The 23,063-nt window shown below is 38.6% G+C and overlaps 2 protein-coding genes and 1 non-coding gene across 5 annotated transcripts; 1 reads left to right on the top strand and 2 right to left on the bottom strand.

The window, feature by feature from the left end:
* Positions 1–3,588: 3,588 nt before the first annotated feature.
* On the bottom strand, positions 3,589–8,598 carry LOC103862075. 3 transcript variants are annotated; one of them, XM_033284866.1, is made up of 3 exons: positions 8,023–8,598; positions 7,740–7,790; positions 3,589–7,053 (listed from the first exon to the last, which is right to left on the bottom strand). In XM_033284866.1, exon 3 carries the CDS (start codon positions 6,589–6,591, stop codon positions 5,272–5,274), a length of 1,320 nt encoding a protein of 439 aa, XP_033140757.1. In that variant the 5' UTR covers positions 6,592–7,053; positions 7,740–7,790; positions 8,023–8,598; the 3' UTR covers positions 3,589–5,271. The 3 variants fall into 3 exon arrangements, with proteins under 3 accessions (XP_033140757.1, XP_033140758.1, XP_033140756.1); XM_033284867.1 differs by having other exon boundaries at positions 3,589–6,591; XM_033284865.1 differs by having other exon boundaries at positions 7,740–8,598.
* On the top strand, positions 8,587–14,949 carry LOC103854134 (plant-specific TFIIB-related protein 2). The gene is made up of 2 exons (XM_009131045.3): positions 8,587–9,470; positions 9,590–14,949. Exons 1-2 carry the CDS (start codon positions 8,642–8,644, stop codon positions 9,748–9,750), a joined length of 990 nt encoding a protein of 329 aa, XP_009129293.1. The 5' UTR covers positions 8,587–8,641; the 3' UTR covers positions 9,751–14,949.
* A 1,509-nt stretch (positions 14,950–16,458) lies between these two features.
* Positions 16,459–16,565, bottom strand: LOC117132217. The gene has a single exon (XR_004455777.1). It is a non-coding gene; the product is annotated as a small nucleolar RNA R71 (small nucleolar RNA).
* Positions 16,566–23,063: the final 6,498 nt, after the last annotated feature.

Here is a 23,063-nt window from a genome sequence, read left to right as displayed (position 1 = left end):
CAACCAGCAAATGATCCACAACAAAAAAATCTTGCAAAACAAACTATTAGATGGGGTTGGCGCAGTTCGTGCGATTGTGCCCATACCCTCCACACCTACCACACCTGTTCTGCACAAGTTTCTTCTTTGGAACCTACATGATCACAACAACACCATCACCCAAACAGCAATTCAAACCAAAATATCTTTATATACAAAACGTAACCTCACCCGTATCTCTCCAGTCGATGGGATACGTGTCTTGCGACGACGTCCAGCTTGCCTTTTTGTGATTGGAGGGTACACAACCATACTGCTAACCTCTTCAGGTATGTCAACATCCTTTGGGTCTTCCTCTGGACTGATCACCCCTGCATATGTCTCCCGCCACACCGTTGTCTTGTACCAATGACCGCACAATGTATCGTAAGGCACTCCAAGCCCGTCCGCTGCCAGCATCGCATGTCCGCAAGGAATTTTGATATTATCAAAATACTTACAACTACACTTCTTCTCAGCAAGCATTACCTTATCTGATCTGCCAAATTTTCCCACTATCTGGCTCGTCCAGTTATTCACAGCATTTATGCTGCTTCCTTTAACAGTTGCCATGTTTTTTGTCATCTCTTTGTCCACTTCCACACTCACAGCCCCTCTGTGTTTCTCTGCTTTTTTCCTCCTCGCACTAAACCACCTCGTCATCATCCTCTGAATAAACTTTACCAACTCATAAATGTTCGCCCCCCTCCCTTCCAAAAGCGCTTTGTTCAGCTGCTCAGCAATATTGCTAGTCATGATGTTATACCTTTCACCGGGGAAATTAGCTCGGGACCATTTAGCAACACCAATCTTACCAAGATATACCCCGCAAGCACTGTTACTGGCACGGATCTTCGCATAGAGTTCTTTGTACTCTCTAGGCATATGGGCCATCGCTGCAGCCGTCACCATTTGCGCTAAGTGTTTGCTAGAGAACCTAGAGTTCACATTCCTAGCCAAATGAACTATGCAAGCTCCATGCTTTGCTTGAGGATAAATCTTACTCACTGCATTGGAAATACAAACAGCCATGTCAGATATTATGGCAAGCGTAGGAGAATCCCCCAAAATCCTCTCAACTTTTTGCAAAAACCATGTCCACGCATCCTCATCCTCACTGTCCACAACAGCAAATGCTAAAGGAAAGATCTGAAAATTTGCATCCTGACCGCTGGCGGTTAACAAAACACCTTTATACTTTCCACTAAGATGTGTACCATCTATCACCAAAACATGCCTTAGCTTCCTGAACCCACTGATGGAAGCACCAAATGCGAGAAACAAGTACAGGAAACGTTCATCACCATCTTCATCTACATCTGTCTCCAAATCAGCAATTGTACCAGGATTGGCAAGCTTGAGCATGTGAAGATACTCTGGCAGCTTCAAATAGGCGTCCTCATCGGACCCTCGCACACCTAATATTGCTTTGTCCTTCGCCCTATAGCACTTCATGTAAGAGGCATTTACACGGAGGTCCTCCAAAAGAAGTTTCTGCAAATCACGAGCCACTGGTGCCTTCCCCGGGTCTCCGAACTTTGCCTTGTACACTGCTGCAATAACCCGAGATGTTGCTCTCGACTTGTAGCCCTGTCTGAATTCAATGGGGCAGATATGATCAAGCTGCGCCTTCCTTATCTCATAGAAACCACAACCCCTTATTTCATGTGCTGTCACACGCCAGTCACACCTTTTATCTGGACACTCCACCACAAAAGAACCAACTTTCGTCCTTGTCTGAGTAAACTTAAACTGCTTCTTAATTGCATATATCGCGAGAGCGATCTGACAATCTTGCTTACTACCAAACACTTTCCCCACAGCTATTTGGCCGTCATTTACATCAACATCCATGTCGGGGATTTCTGCAGCGTCGTATTCGGTATCATCAAACATTGGGGGGATGTCAAACTCCTCATCATCAATATCTGAAAGCTTACGTGTTGGTTTAGCGCTCATGTTTCTACCTACACCATCCTCACTCCCACCTCCATTCCAGGGATTACAATCCTCTGGCTTCATCATGTGTGCTTCCCTTTCACCTCCGCCTTCGCCACCAACCTCAACATAGTGGTCAAAAGCACTTCCGGTATCACAAAAGTATGATCTTGGCCCTGTCTTTTTCTTCAGCCCTTCAACAATCTCATCCTCGTTGAACACAACATTAACAGCATCGGAACCACCATAGTCGCCACCTAAAAGCGGTTCCCAAAACTCCCTGTCATACCCCCTTGGCCTCACTTCTATCTCCTCCACATCTTCTTCCAAAGTTCCTTCTGTCTCGGTATCCGCAGTGTAACTACTCTCACCCACATCTTTGCTGCTTTCTCCTTCATGCCTTTCACCCATTAATTTTTCTTCTACTTTCTCGACCTCCCGTACAAAATCAACATCATCAGCAAGGTTTATGACCTTCGTCTTTGAAGCAGCAGATGGCCAGAACCCCTTCTTCGAGGAACCGTTACGGAACTTCGCAGTATCTGGTGACAAAAACTTTGCCGCTTCGGGTGACACAAACCCCATACCAGAATCATCCACAACATCAGTGTCCACAACCTTCTTTAACGCTTCAAACCGAGCAAACAGATTCATCGCACCTTTCACTTTCAAGTGTTGGCAGAAATACTTCACACCTCCATCACTAGTAACCAGCACCGGTGGGGTCCTAATCCCAGTCGCAAGCTCCATACTTGTTGGTGGCCAATAGCTCAACGTAACACCGAACTGCGCTTCATCCATTCTAAACTCACGGAGAACATTTCTTTTAAGTTCCTGGAAACCAATACCCTCGTAAACCGCCACCATACGACCCATCTGATGCTTCTCAATGACAAAATCCCATTTACCTCCATCTCCACAGACCCAGTCTCCACTTAGAACCAAACACTGCTCGTCCATGTCTCCAATCCTGTTTCGTTCAAGATTAATAATTTAACGTTACACGTTAGCAATGTTGAAGAATCCCCAGATCTATAAAGTCCCAAGATGAATGCTAAGCTCACCTTTCTCCTGCAGTGCGTTCCTCACGCCGAAAGCAACACACACAAGCATTTAATACAAAACCTACTCCTTACATACATAACAACCCCCCACCATTAGATCGAGATCCATCCAACGGCTATTATGCTTCCCTCTATCCTAGAAACCAACCTTAATAACTCCTCTAAGGAAACATATTTGGTCCCCACAATATGGACAAGATTTTATATTATAAATATGTGAACATCCGTGTCTTTTCCTTAACCAAAGCTGAGGGGTAACTCTGTCAAACAACAGTGGGAAGAAAGGGAACAATGTGTCTCTCAAGTGCTAAGTGCCTTATCTTGTCAAAAAAGAGAACAATGTGTCTTATGAGGTAACACACCGAATCACATGTACTCTATCATCTGTAAATTAACTTGATGTTTATGTAATAACTCTTTTGACTCGTATACATAAGTAGACATGGGTAATGACCATACTAGAGCTGAAAATTCGCAAAAGCTATTTTTGTGTTATTATGTAAAGAAGCTTTTTGTTGGATAAATATGTAACACCCGTATTTTCCAAAATAAAATAAACAAATAAAATTCTGAAATCTCCATTTATTACTTCTCAAAAGTCAACTCCAAAGTCGTAAATCCAATAAATAGCCATAAATCCAAATAACATAATAAATCTCGAGAATATCGATAAAAGCATAAAATCCGCAAGTTTGAAAAAGAAAGAAATAAAACTCCCAAAGCACCAATCCGATAGCAATCACTCCTGCTCGTCAGTCTCACCTGAAAGGGGGAAAGAAGGAGGGGTGAGTAACAGGGGAGTTACTCCGTGAGGTATGGGATGCTAAACCACAAACCACTGACTCAGTACATAGCACTACGACTATGTAGGCCTAGTTCTAGCATAAAACAAACACAGTGTCTAATACACCACATAAAAACATCAAATGCGCTGATAGTGCATAACTAGATCACACACCCCGCATTCTCCTTATACGGATATAAATATATAACTCTATGCGCCGCTAGTACAAGAGTCCATCCTTGTACCCCGCAATCACCTATGCGCCGCTAGTACAAACGTCTTTGTACCCCGCAATCCCTCATACAATGCGCCGCTAGCATAGACGTCCATATGCCCCGCAATCTCCATACAATGCGCCGCTAACACAAACGTCTCTGTGTCCCGCAATCTCCACACAATGCGCCGTTAGCACAACATCTTTGTGCCCCGCAATCTCATAACAGACTTATGTATATACATATATAAATAACAGTTCTTAATTCATTCAATTCAGTCAACCGTTGAATCCTCTATTATCCTATTTTCGGTTTAACAATCAATAGTAATAATAAACAAACAAGACTCTCAAACAGACTCAATTCACAGAGACGGATCATGTTTCGAAACTAAACTTTCCATAATAGTAGTACTAAACTAGCTCGGGATTTAATGGGATAGCCCTCACCTTAGCCACAGGCTGAAATGAACAACGGAAGATGCGGTCAGCTGAGGTCAACTGCAACACGAGAATCAACGACTTAAGCTCAGCTTCTCTGGAAATAAGTTTCTTAAAATGGAAACTTTCCTAAAATGAAACCTCTCCTAAAATAGAAACTTTCCTAAAATAGCAACTTTCCTAAAATGGAAACTTTCCTAAAATAGAAACTTTCCTAATATAACTTATTTCCTAAATTAGAAACTTTCTTAAAATATTCCTATAACTAGAAATAAGGAGGCAACAAACTTACTAGAAAACCCGCCGGAAGCTCGTCTAGAAATCTCACCGGAAGCTCGTCCAGAAATCTCGCCGGAAGCTCACCCGGAAATCCCACCGGAAAATTCACTAGTGACTGGTCGTCGAATAATTCAACAACAACTCGTCACATGCAAAGAAATACTTTGACTTGATGAGAATAAAGAGAAAGGATGGAGTTTCTTATATAGGAGAAGGGAAAGGAGGTAGGTTTTCTAAACATCCAATGTGGGACAAAGTAAAAAGAGAGAATTAGACTTTAATTTTTAATAAAGGCCAAACTGGCCCACCAGAAAAATCTGGCTCGTTACAATTCTTCCCCACTAAGAAGGAATTCGTCCCCGAATTCAAATCCTGAGCCAAGAAAAGGAATAAGATGTCTTCAGCATGACTTAACTTTGTTATAAAGACGCTTGTTCGCTGTAGACACTCCAAACTATGTGGTCCTCCCATATCAAATAAGGTGAAATCTCTCATACTCAGCCGCTACTGATCTTAAGCACAACTTTTTTTTTTTAAACACATGATAACCGCAAAAGACAACATGCACAAACGTAAACTACCAAGGTGAAAAGATACATACCATCAGCCGGCTCAACTCTCTCGTTGCCTCTTGCTGCAAATTCTCGTGGTGCGATAGCCTGGCGCTTAGCTGGTGATGGATTCTCTACACGTCCCCCCCTCGGGCAATCCCTGAAAATGTGACCAGGCTGGCCACAGCCATAACACTTCTTTGAAGCCGCTGCTAGTGTCGTTGGTGCTGTAACCTGTCCGGTACCAGTACCATCCACTTTTGTAAATCGACAATACTTGGCCACATGGCCTAACCGCCCACATGCAAAACACATGACGCAATCTCCAAAATGGTAGCGATGGCAGCGCTCACAACTGGGTGTTCCTGACTGATCCCCTGCCATGTTCGGTGACCCTGAAGTTCTTTCAGTCTTAGGTTGGGCCTTAGAGTACTTCTGCTCCTCTGCAATACATGCCTCCTGCACAGCAGCCTTCTCTACCAGATCCTCCAAGCTTGTGTAAGTAACCATACTGCACCTGCCGCGAAGATCAACTCGCATCCCATCTAAGAATCTCCTGATCAAGTCCTCCGCATCAAAATTATTACCAGCAAACAAGCGGAGTTGGCAAAACTCCCGCTCATACTCTCTGACACTCCTAGTACCCTGCCTCAGATGCTCAAAAGCATTCTTCTTCTGGTGCAATGCTTCTCTAGGAAAATACTTCTTGTCGAACGCAATGAGGAAATCCTCATAAGTCATATCGCCATCACGCATCGATTGCACTCCATCCCACCATACTAATGCATTCCCACGCAGATACAACTCTGCGATATTAAGGCAAAGGCGCAACGGACAATTGATAGTCTGCATACACGTAGCTAATCTATGCTTCCAATTATAAGCCTGAAAAGGGTCTACTGTTCCCCCAAAAGTCTCCAAATCCACAGTTTTCATCTGTTTCATCACCTGCATAAGCGTCTCATCAACCTCAGGAACCTGCTGAATAGGGGGCTGCTGCTGCCCCTGAACCTGAACTGGTGGAACCGGCTGAATAGGGGGCTGCTGATGCCCCTGAACCTGAACTGGCGGAACCTGCTGAGCTGCAGCCATCTGCCTAACCACTTCCTGTGCAGCTACTCTAGCAGCCTCCTGGACAGCTTGCTGAACTGCCTCATGTGCAGCCTGTCTGGCAGCATCCTGCACCATCTGCCTAAGGGCATCCTGATCAATCGGTGGAACCGGTGGCGGCACATTCTCATCTCCACCCTCTCGTGAAGCACTAGCGGACTGAGTGCGAACAACTCTCTTACGCGGCGGCATCTGAAAGGAAAAAGCACCTCAATAAACTTCTGCCGAAACCGAACACCAACGATTCTAGACACAATACCAAACAGAAAGGTGCTATTTACTTTTATTTTTAAAACTCCCATATTCCCATAAATATTTTAAAAATGTCTAAAACCGATTAAAAACCGAGTCGAAACTATGTCCCAACAAATCGCCATCCCGGGTCAGAGCCGGGACGGAACCCGCTCTGATACCAAATTGTAACACCCGTATTTTCCAAAATAAAATAAACAAATAAAATTCTGAAATCTCCATTTATTACTTCTCAAAAGTCAACTCCAAAGTCGTAAATCCAATAAATAGCCATAAATCCAAATAACATAATAAATCTCGAGAATATCGATAAAAGCATAAAATCCGCAAGTTTGAAAAAGAAAGAAATAAAACTCCCAAAGCACCAATCCGATAGCAATCACTCCTGCTCGTCAGTCTCACCTGAAAGGGGGAAAGAAGGAGGGGTGAGTAACAGGGGAGTTACTCCGTGAGGTATGGGATGCTAAACCACAAACCACTGACTCAGTACATAGCACTACGACTATGTAGGCCTAGTTCTAGCATAAAACAAACACAGTGTCTAATACACCACATAAAAACATCAAATGCGCTGATAGTGCATAACTAGATCACACACCCCGCATTCTCCTTATACGGATATAAATATATAACTCTATGCGCCGCTAGTACAAGAGTCCATCCTTGTACCCCGCAATCACCTATGCGCCGCTAGTACAAACGTCTTTGTACCCCGCAATCCCTCATACAATGCGCCGCTAGCATAGACGTCCATATGCCCCGCAATCTCCATACAATGCGCCGCTAACACAAACGTCTCTGTGTCCCGCAATCTCCACACAATGCGCCGTTAGCACAACATCTTTGTGCCCCGCAATCTCATAACAGACTTATGTATATACATATATAAATAACAGTTCTTAATTCATTCAATTCAGTCAACCGTTGAATCCTCTATTATCCTATTTTCGGTTTAACAATCAATAGTAATAATAAACAAACAAGACTCTCAAACAGACTCAATTCACAGAGACGGATCATGTTTCGAAACTAAACTTTCCATAATAGTAGTACTAAACTAGCTCGGGATTTAATGGGATAGCCCTCACCTTAGCCACAGGCTGAAATGAACAACGGAAGATGCGGTCAGCTGAGGTCAACTGCAACACGAGAATCAACGACTTAAGCTCAGCTTCTCTGGAAATAAGTTTCTTAAAATGGAAACTTTCCTAAAATGAAACCTCTCCTAAAATAGAAACTTTCCTAAAATAGCAACTTTCCTAAAATGGAAACTTTCCTAAAATAGAAACTTTCCTAATATAACTTATTTCCTAAATTAGAAACTTTCTTAAAATATTCCTATAACTAGAAATAAGGAGGCAACAAACTTACTAGAAAACCCGCCGGAAGCTCGTCTAGAAATCTCACCGGAAGCTCGTCCAGAAATCTCGCCGGAAGCTCACCCGGAAATCCCACCGGAAAATTCACTAGTGACTGGTCGTCGAATAATTCAACAACAACTCGTCACACGCAAAGAAATACTTTGACTTGATGAGAATAAAGAGAAAGGATGGAGTTTCTTATATAGGAGAAGGGAAGGGAGGTAGGTTTTCTATACATCCAATGTGGGACAAAGTAAAAAGAGAGAATTAGACTTTAATTTTTAATAAAGGCCAAACTGGCCCACCAGAAAAATCTGGGTCGTTACAAAATATTGTATATTTAAAAGAGAAATTACATGCCCAAAATCTATATTATTTTAATTTAAAAAGATGCATAATAAATAAATTTGAAGGTGTGAATCTAGAAAAAGGAAATTTTCCTTTATTAATAGTAGACTTGTAAAACCAATCATCGAAATCCTCTTAGGAAAAGGAAACTTAACTTTAGTCCATTCTCATCCGTCACCATCTCCTATAAAAACAACAACAACTTACATCAAACCTCAAGTATCAACCCATCAAAACAATCATCCCACAAGAACAAAGAAACACTTAACATCTGAGAAATAATGGACACTTGCTTGGACTGCAAGAGAGCCACTGAAACAGTGATCGACATAAGAACCGGCGACACAATCTGCACAGAGTGTAGCCTCGTCATCTCCGATCACTACATCGACGACAGCCAAGAATGGAGAACGTTCGCCAACGACGATAACAGCAGCGACCGAGACCCTAACCGCGTCGGTGCTCCTACCAACCCTCTTCTCAAATCCGGAGGTATCGGCACCATCATCGACAAAACTACCTCCAACTCCAAGAATGACTTGTGCCGCGTCGAGAATCTCGTCAGGAACTCTGAAGAGGATATGATCGTGAAAGCGTGCAAAGAAATCAAGAGAATGACGGATGATCTAGGTCTTGTTAGCAGTGTCGAGTTTAGGGCTTGCGAGATTGTGTCCAAGTTAGATGGTGACTATAGGAAGAGACTAAGCAGACAGAAACACTTTGTCGCTGTCTGCGCGGCTTCTGTTTCGACGGCTTGTCGTGAGATGAATCTCTCGAGGACGTTGAAAGAGATCTCTATGGTGGCTCACGGTGTGAGTTTGAAAGAAATAAATAGAGCTAGTATGGCTATAAGGCGTCTACTCGAGTCAGATCAAGGGGAGACGACAGATTCTTCTTCTTGTGCTGCTCCTCAGGTGATTATCAAAACAAGAGAACTTGTACGCCGGTTCTGTTCTAAACTAAACATAAAGGAAAGAGAGACAAAGGCCATTGGAGAAGCTGTTGAAGTAGCTGAGAATTACGATATCCGGAGAAACCCTAAGTCGGTTCTTGCTGCTATTATCTTCATGATATGTCAGCTGTCTCAGAACAATAGGAGACCTACTCGAGGTGATTAAAACAATTCTTCTTTAGTTCTTACTTTTTTTTTAAAAACTAGAAGTTTTAGGTAACTTGGACTGTAAGGTAGGGCGAGTTTCTGATAATTCTTGTTTTTTTTTTTTTTGCAGAAATTGCGATCGCTGCGGAAGTTGTGGAGAATACTATCAAGAGCTCTGCTAAGGATATGTACCCGTACGCATCAAAGATTATACCCGAATGGTATGCTTCTGAAGAAAAGGTCCAGAGGTTAGGAGGTATCATAGGATCTTGGGATGCTGCAAAACTTTAACACATAGGGAAAGCCTCTAGTCGCGTAAGAAGTTTTAGAATTTATCTCGTAGAAGTAGATCGCTTAGATATATGCTCTGATTAAAGATTTATGCTATCTTTTTCCATTATTTATATAACAAAAATGTATCTAGCTGCAAGTAGAGAATTAATAGGATCTATGTTTACATATATGGTTGAATAAACAACCTTTTTGAGAAGCTTAGAAGAGGTTAAATCACATTCACATGTCTCGATATTTTTTTTTTTGTATTGGTATTTTTATTAAAGCAATCTACTATTTCATATCTAGTCTAGCTTGTAATATAATAAAATCTTTGTTGTTAGCTTTAAAACACCACTAGATTTTGATCCGCGCTTTGCAAGCGCATAATATTTTATCATGAATTTTTTTACTAATATATTTTGTTAATTTGTAAGAATTTTTTGTATTTAAAATAATTTTCATTTAAATCAGTGTTTTTAAATTTGACCCGAACCCGCGGTCAAACCGAGTAATCCGGTGATTCGATATATTATAATCAGTTTAAATTTGTGTTAAGCATTTTTATGTAGATACAATATTTTTGGAACATTTTTCATAATTATTTTTGCTATTATATTTATTGTACAATTTATAACTTTATATTTTTTATATTATGGTTATTATTGACTTATTATGTTACTTAAACAGTATAACAATTATTTAGAAAATTTAAGTAAAATAATCCATTAATTTAATTTATTTATTATTGAACTTTTGTAGTATTTAAACCTGCAAAATAAGTTCTATTTATTTTTGTTGTTATATAAATTATTTGAATTTTCTCATTATTTAATTTATCAGAATAATTTGAAATAAAATTGTTAGAAATTATAAAAAAAAAGATATAATATTTTATATTATTTGAACAAAAGATTAATTATAATGTTGTTTGGACACATGGATCGTAGTAAAAAAATTAAGTATATTGTTTGAAAACATGGATATAGTAGTATAAAGAAAGGAATATTAATGATTTAATGAACTTTAACTATAAAGTTGAATGTTATATTTAATTTAAAGACTTATTCTTGGGTTCACCCTAGGGTGAATCTATATGTTCACCAACCCATATGATTGTGTTATTTCATATTCTATATTTTTATAAAAAAAAGAAACAAAATATTGTCAAGTTATATTATGTTTTTAAAATAAAATTGTAAAAAATATATATATAAAAATAGTAATACCTACAGAAAAAAATATTTAAAAGAAAAATATTTTTAAAATCGTCAGCAAAACACTAAATCATAAACCTTAAATCCTAATCCAAAACTCTAAATTCTAAACCGTAAACCTTTTGATAAACTCTAAACTTTTGGATAAATCCTAAACTCTAAATCAAAAACATTAAACACTAAAACACTCAAGGGTTTAAGGTTTAGGATTTAGGGTTTAGTGTTTTTGATTTAGGTTTTAGGATTTATCCAAGGGTTTAGGATTTAGGGTTTAAGATTTAGTATTTTGCTGATGATGTTAAAAAATATTTTTTTCTGTAATTACATTTATTTTTATTTATTTATTTATTTTTACTTTTTTTTAATTTTAAAACATAATATAATTTAAATATATTTTGTTTTCTTTTTTGAAAGATATCGAATATAAAATAACACAATCCTAGTGGTTGGTGAATCTATAGGTTCACCCTTTAGGGTGAACCCAAGAATAATTCTAATTTAATAACTTACAAAATAAATTTTAGGTCCAATACAATATTTATGTTTTAACAAGATAGATACAGTATTGTTTTTACTTGTAATTATAAAACATTTTTCATTAAGGATAGAAATTAGCAATTCTTTTAATAGTATTTATCATTATATAAATTTAAACTAGCTTACACTAAAAAGTACATAACTGCTTATACAAAATTGTCGTCATTTCAAAAATCCAATTTAACTCTTTACTACTCAAATAAAGTTTTATAACTTTAATTGAAAACTAGTTTTTGACCCGCGCGGCTGTTATTTTACTTTTTAACATATAACATTTATAGTTGTTTTTGGTTAGTACATGTTTGTATATGTTTGACTTTGTTCATAAATAATATAGATATTATATTGTTGCTTGATTTATAAATAAGTGATGTAGATCTTGTTGTTTGATCTAGACATTTTGACCATGTTTTAAAAGTATTTATAGGTTATGTTGGTTGCTTATTTGGTTTTCGATATTGACATAATCAATTAAATATATTACATAATTTTATATTAGATCAATAAGTTTTTGAATTACATTTATATGAAAATTATTTAATATATTAAGTTTTTTATAATTTATTTTAATCAAATTTATAAAATTTATAGGTTTATTTTAATTTTACCACTTTATGCTTTTTGTAATAAATATTTTTTTTACAACAATAACTAACATTCATAAATCAGGGCGAAACCACGTCATATATTATAGTAATAAATATTATTTTAATATAGAAATACTGTAATATAATTATTTTACATAAACTGATGTTCTATTTTAAAAATTTTTAAAAAATATTATACATTCTCGGTAAAGATAATTTAGATGTTATCTTTCTATTTATTTTGCCAAAAACAAAATATAAATGAATTTGACAAAGTTAGTTGGCCCATCAATTTTTTTTTTTTTTGGCGCAAAAGACCAACAAAAAAATTTATTCTTGTAACTAAAAAAGTAAATGATAGTTTTTTGTTAAGCATTGGTACTTACTTCTCCACGGGGGCAGTGAATCTTTTCTTTAATTTCTCAACAACTGAGCTTTTTATTGAGCAGAAGTAATCTTTAAACAATTAACTGAGAGATGTGTCTCTTGCATGTATATGTAATACAGAGAAGAGTTTAGCTTAACCAACTTTCAAGATGGACTTTTGTTTCTGTGTTTATGGTTGGCCTTTTACTTGCTTCTCCAATATTTGATGGACAGTCAAAAAAGATTTTAAAAAACTTTGTTTTTGTAAAAGAGAATCATGTTTTTTTTCAATGACGTATATTCTCTTTTAACAGTGCTTGGGAGAGTTCGAGTGGCTGTAAGATTACGACCTCGTAATGCAGATGAGTCGGTGGGCAGTGATAATTGTGTTGAGTTGCAACCTGACTTGTCTCCAATCAGTAAAGGATTGCGATTAATGTAATTCTTGTTAATCACAAAAGAATATTCCTTGAAGTATCTTCCTTAATAGCCATTAGTGCTGGTGCAGCTATTGTGGTTGGTGTAATGCCATCAGAGTCTTTAATCTGAGAGTGTGGGAGACAATGGTTTCAAGATTTCTGGTGGAGATGACTTCAGCTGATCTCCTAAAACAGATTCTGCAACTTGGGGAAGCTTGTTGTTCTCTGCTGAGCTTGATTACAACTATGAAGCGAATGCTCTGCTTAACAAAGATTGTGACCTTGGCCGAGGCCGATCAAAAAGTTTACGTTCTCTAACCTTGTCAAGCTGCAGGAATAATTCGAGAGAGATGTGAAGAAAATTGGGGAGCTAAGACACGGGGAGTATACAATTCACTTCAAAAGCTAAGTGTAAAATAATGTTTTAGGAATTCCACAAACACGGGGAGTATACAATTCACTTCATAAGCTAACTTATTTATGCTTTATTTTTTGAATTCTTGTTTCAGTAACTCAGAGAATTTCTGTTGGAGACTGAATTATCCCGGTATCAGTTTCTGAAGAAAAGGCTGAATAATAAACAGGTATAATTAAAACTTGAACTTCTTTTTCCATTTTCGTTCGTCTTATAATTTTTGTCTGTTAAGTTTTAACTGCTTGTATGTATTGCTTTATAAGAAGTAAAGACCAACATGACTTTGTAATATAGCGCAGTCAGTCGCTTATTAGATTATTGGTTCCTGCAAAATTCATGATGAGATTTGATTATTGGTTCGTGCACTAAATTTTGACTGTTAAGTTTGTGTATTTTGTCCAGCTAATAATATAGTATTATATTTCATTAGCTTTCATGAAAGTATACATGGTCGAAGAACTTAAAACAACTCTCGATTAAAACTGAAGAACTTTCCCCATACATCAGAAACAACATAGGTTAGTAGTTTAATTGGCCCTATGTTTGGATTTCAGCAGTAAATTCAGTTCGTGAAGAACTTTCTCCATACATCAGAAACAACAAAAGTTAGTAGTTTACTTGGCGCTATGTTTGGATTTCAGCAGTAAATTCAATTTGTGAAGAACTTTCCCCATACATCAGAAATCAACAAAGGTTACTCAACCACTTTTAAATGCTTGACAAGTTTGAGTAATGAGACACTCTTATTTGAAGACATTTTGACTCTGTTTAGTACTGCAGAAGTCGAGCTATGTGTCGACCTTATTTATAGATTCATGCTAAGATATTAGGGTATCTATCACGTAAAGCTTGTTTTTTAAAAAACTAAATCACAAATATTAGATTGTAGTTGAGATATGTGAAGGATAATAAGTAAGATATCACGTGATTTTAGGAAAATAATATTAAAGCTAATATATGTTAGTGTGATATATCATATAAGGTTGACAAAAACAATATATTTCATTTAATTTACGTATATTTGTAGTAAATTCTCTGAATATACCATATATACTGAAATGATATCTTGCATATTTACATTGTTTTATCCATTTATTCATGTGCATTTTCATCATATAGTTTAGGATTTAGCCATGTCTAGGTTGCATTTTGCATACATATGTCTCTATCAGGTAGTTGAGCACCACATGGAGTTTCTGGAGACATTTGAGTGCATTTGGAGCTCAAAAGGAGGTGATTAGAGTGAGCTTTGGACGAGCACTGCTGGAGCGACCTTTCGGAGCGACGGCATGAGGTCGCTGTGCACCACATCCCGGAGCGACTCATCCAGAGCGACACAGCAAGGTCGCTCGCGTTTTCATCACTGGGAGACGCGAGAACAAGCTCGGAGCGACCTTCCAGAGCGACGTGCTGAAGTCGCTCCCGAAGCTTGGAGCGACGTCCCAGAGCGACAGGAAGAAGTCGCTCGCGAATTCACCACCCGGAGACGCGAGAACAAGCCCGGAGCGACCTCTCGCAGCGACACAGCGAGGTCGCTCCCGAAGCTTGGAGCGACTTGTCGGAGCGACAGTCTGAGGTCGCTCCGTGTTTTGTTTCTGCTCGAACTTGTGTTTTCTCAAGGGCATTTTGGTCATTTCATTATGCACGTTTTTATTTTCTAAACCTATGTTTTATTACTCTGTAAGCCACCAGGGGGAGGATATCTTTGTTCTTAGAAAAACCACCAAAAACCTTTGGAAAGGGATCTTTTTGAATGAATTGATCAGTTTATTATTGAGAATTCTGTGTTCTTATCTATTTCCTGTGTTTCTCTACATAATTAATCTGAAATCCAATATGGGTTTAAGAGGAATCATGGAGATTAGTGAGTAATCACCTTTGGAATTCATGGGTTAGGGAGATTAAGGGTGATTAGGTTAGAGCTAGGATGTTTTAGTGTAGATCATTCATATTTCCTTGCTAGTAGAGTAATCATAATGCATCTTCTGAGTTGGCCACTCAGTTGTTGATCCTTAGGCATTTCTCACCCGAAAGGTGTTCGATGAAATGCCCGAGACAACTCTCCTAGGCTTTTAGTATACTTTGCCAAAGACATTTGTTGTTAAAGATGCTAAGATAGCTAATAGACTTGTTAGTAATGATTGCTTTCATATTATTCAACCAAAGACATTTGATGTTTGAGATATGTTAGCAAATGAGCATTCATCTAGACATAGAGCTTGCTTAGAATTGTGTCTAGGCTTAAGGTTGATAGTTTGATTGATCATTTGCCATCCTTAGTTCGATACTTGATCACCCAAGGTCTAATCCCTATACCCATGAGTTCTCTTTCCCTTTAGTCAAGAAAGTATCATTCTGTTATTGCTTTCTAGTTTTAGTCATAGTTTAAAACACTTCTAAATCATTGGTTGCACTTAGATTAAGTGAGTACTTGCATTCTCAGTGCTTTGATATCCCTCAGAACTGGTTCGACAATCTTTTATACTACAACATTTGTCTTAGGAGCCTTGAAAACTCCTAACATCAAATTGGCGCCGTTGCCAAATTCTGAGTAGATTTGAACATTGAGATTTAGTCACTTGCTTGAGACTAAGTCATTTTTATTTTCTTTTGTTACTGATTCTCTTTCTTCACCTCCCTTTAATCTACAGGTGTATGAACTTGAGGAGCAGGGGTCCATCAAACCTAGTTCCAATAGCTGCAGACATCAGAGCTTTAGAGAGAGAGTGTGCTAGAAATAGAAGAGAAGAAGAGCAACAGGCTCACTTGCAGAGATTGAGTACTGATATGGGAGACATACCTCAAAACCAACAGCGAGCAGCTCGACCCATTGGCACTTACGACCGCCCCAACATTCATGGTCATAGATTGGGAATCCGAGCACCCGCTGTGGCAGCCAACAACTTTGAGATCAAATCAGGACTCCTCAACGTGATCGAGAACAACAAGTATCATGGCTTGGCTCTAGAGGATCCATTTGATCACTTGGACAGGTTCGACAGCTACTGTGGGTTGTCAAAAACCAATGGTGTGTCCGAAGATGCCTTAAAGCTCAAGCTATTCCCTTTCTCTTTGGGGATAAGGCACGTCAGTGGGAGAAGTCTCTACCCAGTGACTCCATCACTACTTGGGATGACTGCAAGAAAGCATTCTTGGAGAAGTTCTTCTCTACTTCAAGAACTGCTAAGCTGAGAAACGAGATTTCCAGCTTTCAACAGAAGAACTTGGAAGGCTTCAGTGAAGCCTGGGAGAGATTCAAGGGCTACCAAGCTCAATGCCCACACCATGGCTTTTCTAAGGAGAGCTTGCTGAGCACATTCTACCGTGGTGCTCTTCCTAAGTACAGAGCCAGACTGGATACAGCTAGCAATGGGTTCTTCTTGGGGAGAACTGAGGAGGATGCAGAAGAACTGGTTGACAACATGGTAAAGAGTGATGCAGTCTACAGTGGAGACCACGACAGAAGCAGTAGAACTGAGGATAAGCAAACGAGGAAGGAGTTGAAAGCTCTACAGGATAAGATAGACATCCTCCTTGCTGATAAAGCTACCCAAGAGCAGCTGCACTTTGTCGGCAACCCAAGCCAAGAGACACCAGCTATTGTCCATGAAGTTGAGGGTTTGGAAGGTCAGGAAGAGCTGTGTTTCATCAACAACAATGGTAGCTGGTACAAGAAAGAACCCAACTTTCAGTACAACAACTACCAACAGAAGTCCTATTCCAACAACCAGCAGAGTGGCTATCCGCCAAGAAACAACCAGCAAGGCAGCTATCAGCCTCAGCAAAACCCCTCGTCTGGTTCCTCTGCTCCTCAAGAGAGCAGCACTGATACCTTACTGAAGCAAATCTTGGAGTCTCAGACTAGAAGTGAGAAGCAAGTTGGTTATGAGTTGAAGAACCTTCATTCCAAGATTGATGGGAGCTACAATGAGCTCAACAACAAATTCTCACACCTTGCTTCTACAGTCAGGAATTTAGAGAATCAATTTGCTTCCATGAACACTCACCAGAATCGCCAGCAAGGATCTCTACCTGGAAAGTCTGACCAAAATCCCAAGGAGGCCAAAGCTATCACCCTTAGGAGCGGTAAGCAGTTACCTCCTAGAACCCTCACCAAGGATGCTGAGAAATTATGAGAGGGGGTTGCCATCAACATAGATGATGAAGTGGTGATTGTTGATGAGAAGATCAATGACGAGATCTTGGAGAAGATAGTGGAAGCCAAAGGTAAAGGAAAGGTTGGAGAGGAGAAGAAGACAGTAAAGGATGGTGAAGTTGTTACTCCAGCAAGTGAAAGTTCTTTTGTTCCTCCTCCCTATGAACCCAAACTTCCATTCCCTGGTAGATTCAAGAAGCAGCTGCTAGAGAAATACAAAGCTCTGTTTGAGAAGCAAATGAGTGAAGCTCAGGTTGCAATGCCCATCATCGATGCTTTCATGTTGATTCCTCAATACAACAATTTCCTGAAAGATGTTGTAGCTGCAAAGAAGAAGGAGATGGAAAGCATGATGACTCTTACCCATGAGTGCAATGCCATCATCCAGAGGCTTGATGTTCCAGAGAAATTAGAGGATCCAGGAAGCTTCACACTACCTTGTGCTCTTGGACCTATGGTATTTGAGAAAAGTCTCTGCGATTTGGGAGCTAGTGTCAGCTTGATGCCTTTGTCTGTTGCAAAGAAGCTTGGATTCACTCAGTACAAGAAGTGTAGACTCTCTCTGGTGTTAGCTGATCGTTCAGTGAAGTATCCTGTGGGCATCTTAGAGGACCTCCCTGTGAAGATTGGAAGGTATGAGATACCTACAGATTTTGTGGTGCTTGAGATGGGTGAGGAGGCTCAAGATCCATTGATTCTAGGAAGGCCATTCTTAGCTACAGCAGGAGCTATTGTTAATGTGAAGGAGGGCACGATTGATCTCCATTTGGGTAAAGAGAACATCCTCCACTTTGACATCAAGAGGAAAATGAGGAAACCAACTGTGTTCGGGCAAGCCTTCTACATTGAAGAGATGGACACCCCTGCTGATGAGCACCTTGAAGAGTTACCACCTGAGGACGACGAGGAGGGAGCATCTCCCTCTACTCATTCCCTATAGAAGGTAACCCACCATACTCCCTTGTATATACCATTTCATTTTTGCATATTAGTCTTCTTTTCGGTATCTCTCTCTCTACTTGACGACACAGAGACTGTGTCACTCAAGTTTGGGGGAGGTACCAAGTATTTGATCATGTTTGCTTTGATGTTGTTTCATTGAGTCATGCATGGCATACCTATTTGCATAGATTAAAAAAAAAATCAATCATTTAGTTTGCATCATTTGCATTTTTAGGAGAGTCTAGAGCATATAGGTTGCATTCACTTGCATTGGGAGCAATGATTTGAATGCCTTGTAAAGAACACTACGTTGCACTTGACTAGCTTTTGCACCTCTCAAAAAGACTTGTATGTTTCGAGCCTTGAAAACTCTTCCTGAAACTTGTTGATTGCTGAAACTCAGTCTTTGAAGCCAACTACAACCTTATTTGAACTGAACGAACTTAATGCTTCTTGCTCATGGTCCCTTGTGTACTGAGTCATGGCTATACACACTTGAGTTGTCACATCTTTTATACCAATCTTTTTTTGACAAACTCTAGTGGTAGACCACTCCCAAAACCTTTTCCTCCTTTTAAGCTTTCATTGTTTGATGAGTGAGGCCTTTTTCGGAAAGTCTTACATGTGCATAATGTTGAGAGTATCGGGAACGACAATGCTTGATCTTCATTCTTGCTAGATTGGATACTCTATTGTCTAGCTATAGGTGGGGGTGAGTGTTGTGATTATGATTTGGGAGAAATGAAAAAGGAAAAAGAATAGACTCTTTGTGCTTAAGTGAATTGATTTTCTGGGATAAGTAGAGAACCTCTAGCTCTAGTTTTGAAAAGTCTTGGCCCCCAACCTAAAAAAAAAAAAAAAAAAAAAAAAAAATAAAAAAAAAAAAGAAATCGAAAAAAAAAAAAAAGAAAAGAAAGAAAAGGGGGCTAGCAAGGTTGTTAGGAGCTAAGAAATGTTTTGAGGTTGTAGAAAAATCCCTTGTAGATTTCAAAAAGAAAGAGTTAAAGTTCTTAAGATCTTTTGGTGAGAGATGTGAGTTGGGTTTGACATTTGGGAATGATTGTGTAATGATATGTTTGGGAAAAGGGTAGAACAATGGAGATTGAGCATTGTATGCATGAGTTGGTCCCTTTCTTAGATATATTATGTGCAATGTCAAGGCTACTTGTTTTGAGAGTAAACCACCTTAAAGATCATATGTTTTGAACCTCTTGAATCACTTGAATAAAAGCCTTCCCTTACCCAACCAAATGACTTGGACCAACTGACCATTTGCAAGAATTCACCTGATGTTTTGTGCTTAATGAATGTGAGAGTTGGTTGATTTGAATGTGTGGATGCTTGATGATGAGTGTAAGAACAAAAAGAGTTAAGATAGGCCTAGAGAAGCTAGAGTGTAATAAGAGAGTGTGCTAGTTGTGTTTCTTTTGGCTATGTGCTCCCACCTTCAACCTCTCTTCCTTGCAAGTTCTAGAAAGTTCACTTGAGGACAAGTAAAAGAACAAGTTTGGGGGAGTTGATATCTTGCATATTTACATTGTTTTATCCATTTATTCATGTGCATTTTCATCATATAGTTTAGGATTTAGCCATGTCTAGGTTGCATTTTGCATACATATGTCTCTATCAGGTAGTTGAGCACCACATGGAGTTTCTGGAGACATTTGAGTGCATTTGGAGCTCAAAAGGAGGTGATTAGAGTGAGCTTTGGACGAGCACTGCTGGAGCGACCTTTCGGAGCGACGGCATGAGGTCGCTGTGCACCACATCCCGGAGCGACTCATCCAGAGCGACACAGCAAGGTCGCTCGCGTTTTCATCACTGGGAGACGCGAGAACAAGCTCGGAGCGACCTTCCAGAGCGACGTGCTGAAGTCGCTCCCGAAGCTTGGAGCGACGTCCCAGAGCGACAGGAAGAAGTCGCTCGCGAATTCACCACCCGGAGACGCGAGAACAAGCCCGGAGCGACCTCTCGCAGCGACACAGCGAGGTCGCTCCCGAAGCTTGGAGCGACTTGTCGGAGCGACAGTCTGAGGTCGCTCCGTGTTTTGTTTCTGCTCGAACTTGTGTTTTCTCAAGGGCATTTTGGTCATTTCATTATGCACGTTTTTATTTTCTAAACCTATGTTTTATTACTCTGTAAGCCACCAGGGGGAGGATATCTTTGTTCTTAGAAAAACCACCAAAAACCTTTGGAAAGGGATCTTTTTGAATGAATTGATCAGTTTATTATTGAGAATTCTGTGTTCTTATCTATTTCCTGTGTTTCTCTACATGATTAATCTGAAATCCAATATGGGTTTAAGAGGAATCATGGAGATTAGTGAGTAATCACCTTTGGAATTCATGGGTTAGGGAGATTAAGGGTGATTAGGTTAGAGCTAGGATGTTTTAGTGTAGATCATTCATATTTCCTTGCTAGTAGAGTAATCATAATGCATCTTCTGAGTTGGCCACTCAGTTGTTGATCCTTAGGCATTTCTCACCCGAAAGGTGTTCGATGAAATGCCCGAGACAACTCTCCTAGGCTTTTAGTATACTTTGCCAAAGACATTTGTTGTTAAAGATGCTAAGATAGCTAATAGACTTGTTAGTAATGATTGCTTTCATATTATTCAACCAAAGACATTTGATGTTTGAGATATGTTAGCAAATGAGCATTCATCTAGACATAGAGCTTGCTTAGAATTGTGTCTAGGCTTAAGGTTGATAGTTTGATTGATCATTTGCCATCCTTAGTTCGATACTTGATCACCCAAGGTCTAATCCCTATACCCATGAGTTCTCTTTCCCTTTAGTCAAGAAAGTATCATTCTGTTATTGCTTTCTAGTTTTAGTCATAGTTTAAAACACTTCTAAATCATTGGTTGCACTTAGATTAAGTGAGTACTTGCATTCTCAGTGCTTTGATATCCCTCAGAACTGGTTCGACAATCTTTTATACTACAACATTTGTCTTAGGAGCCTTGAAAACTCCTAACATCAAATTGGCGCCGTTGCCAAATTCTGAGTAGATTTGAACATTGAGATTTAGTCACTTGCTTGAGACTAAGTCATTTTTATTTTCTTTTGTTACTGATTCTCTTTCTTCACCTCCCTTTAATCTACAGGTGTATGAACTTGAGGAGCAGGGGTCCATCACACCTAGTTCCAATAGCTGCAGACATCAGAAGAAAAGGCTGAATAATAAACAGGTATAATTAAAACTTGAACTTCTTTTTCCATTTTCGTTCGTCTTATAATTTTTGTCTGTTAAGTTTTAACTGCTTGTATGTATTGCTTTATAAGAAGTAAAGACCAACATGACTTTGTAATATAGCGCAGTCAGTCGCTTATTAGATTATTGGTTCCTGCAAAATTCATGATGAGATTTGATTATTGGTTCGTGCACTAAATTTTGACTGTTAAGTTTGTGTATTTTGTCCAGCTAATAATATAGTATTATATTTCATTAGCTTTCATGAAAGTATACATGGTCGAAGAACTTAAAACAACTCTCGATTAAAACTGAAGAACTTTCCCCATACATCAGAAACAACATAGGTTAGTAGTTTAATTGGCCCTATGTTTGGATTTCAGCAGTAAATTCAGTTCGTGAAGAACTTTCTCCATACATCAGAAACAACAAAAGTTAGTAGTTTACTTGGCGCTATGTTTGGATTTCAGCAGTAAATTCAATTTGTGAAGAACTTTCCCCATACATCAGAAATCAACAAAGGTTACTCAACCACTTTTAAATGCTTGACAAGTTTGAGTAATGAGACACTCTTATTTGAAGACATTTTGACTCTGTTTAGTACTGCAGAAGTCGAGCTATGTGTCGACCTTATTTATAGATTCATGCTAAGATATTAGGGTATCTATCACGTAAAGCTTGTTTTTTAAAAAACTAAATCACAAATATTAGATTGTAGTTGAGATATGTGAAGGATAATAAGTAAGATATCACGTGATTTTAGGAAAATAATATTAAAGCTAATATATGTTAGTGTGATATATCATATAAGGTTGACAAAAACAATATATTTCATTTAATTTACGTATATTTGTAGTAAATTCTCTGAATATACCATATATACTGAAACTAAAAGATTTTGGAAATATTTATAGAATATATACTTTAAATAGATCATTTGAATATTTATGTACCTAAATAAGCGTTTTCATAGATCTGCAGCATGGCACTAGGAGTACCTTCAAGCGTGGATCCGAAAGGGCGCCTCAGGTGATGCAGTTAGACGTGAATCCTAATAAGGCATGTAGAATTGTTGCCTGTAGAATCGTCTGTAATATTTCTTATAGTTTGTAATAGCATAACTATCCAGCATTAAAAAAAAAAGACCAACTGACCGAAATATTTGGTTGTGACTGATTATGTCGAGTTGAAAAAGCAAGGATCAAATTTGAGTCGCTTGTTTATAAATAAGGTAAAACGACTGTGTTTAATGCCAGTGGCAATCTCTTGTAATTTTTTAGGAAAATTCAGGATTATTTCAAATTTGTACTCCTCTTTTAATAGATTAGATAAATAACTACGCGTGCATTATTCATACTTGTTTTGTTAAAAGATGTATCTGACATTAGCCATCGTAACCTTACAAATATATAAAAATTTCTAAAATAACCTATACAATTTTTGTTAAGATTTTAGAAAGATACATTCCTATATTGCCTTTGATCACATGATTGAATT

This window comes from Brassica rapa, chromosome A02 (assembly GCF_000309985.2).
Source record: "Brassica rapa cultivar Chiifu-401-42 chromosome A02, CAAS_Brap_v3.01, whole genome shotgun sequence".
NCBI classification, from domain to species: Eukaryota; Viridiplantae; Streptophyta; class Magnoliopsida; order Brassicales; family Brassicaceae; genus Brassica; species Brassica rapa.
Note: the sequence above shows the minus strand (reverse complement) of the source record. Positions and strands in the feature narration are given on the sequence as shown.

Coding starts and splice junctions, on each gene's coding strand:
- LOC103862075 (XM_033284865.1), bottom strand. CDS start 6,591: ATGCCGCCGCGTAAGAGAGTTGTTCGCACTCAGTCCGCTAGTGCTTCA.
- LOC103854134 (XM_009131045.3), top strand. CDS start 8,642: ATGGACACTTGCTTGGACTGCAAGAGAGCCACTGAAACAGTGATCGAC. Junction 9,471..9,589: donor CAATAGGAGACCTACTCGAG/GTGATTAAAACA, acceptor TTTTTTTTGCAG/AAATTGCGATCGCTGCGGAA.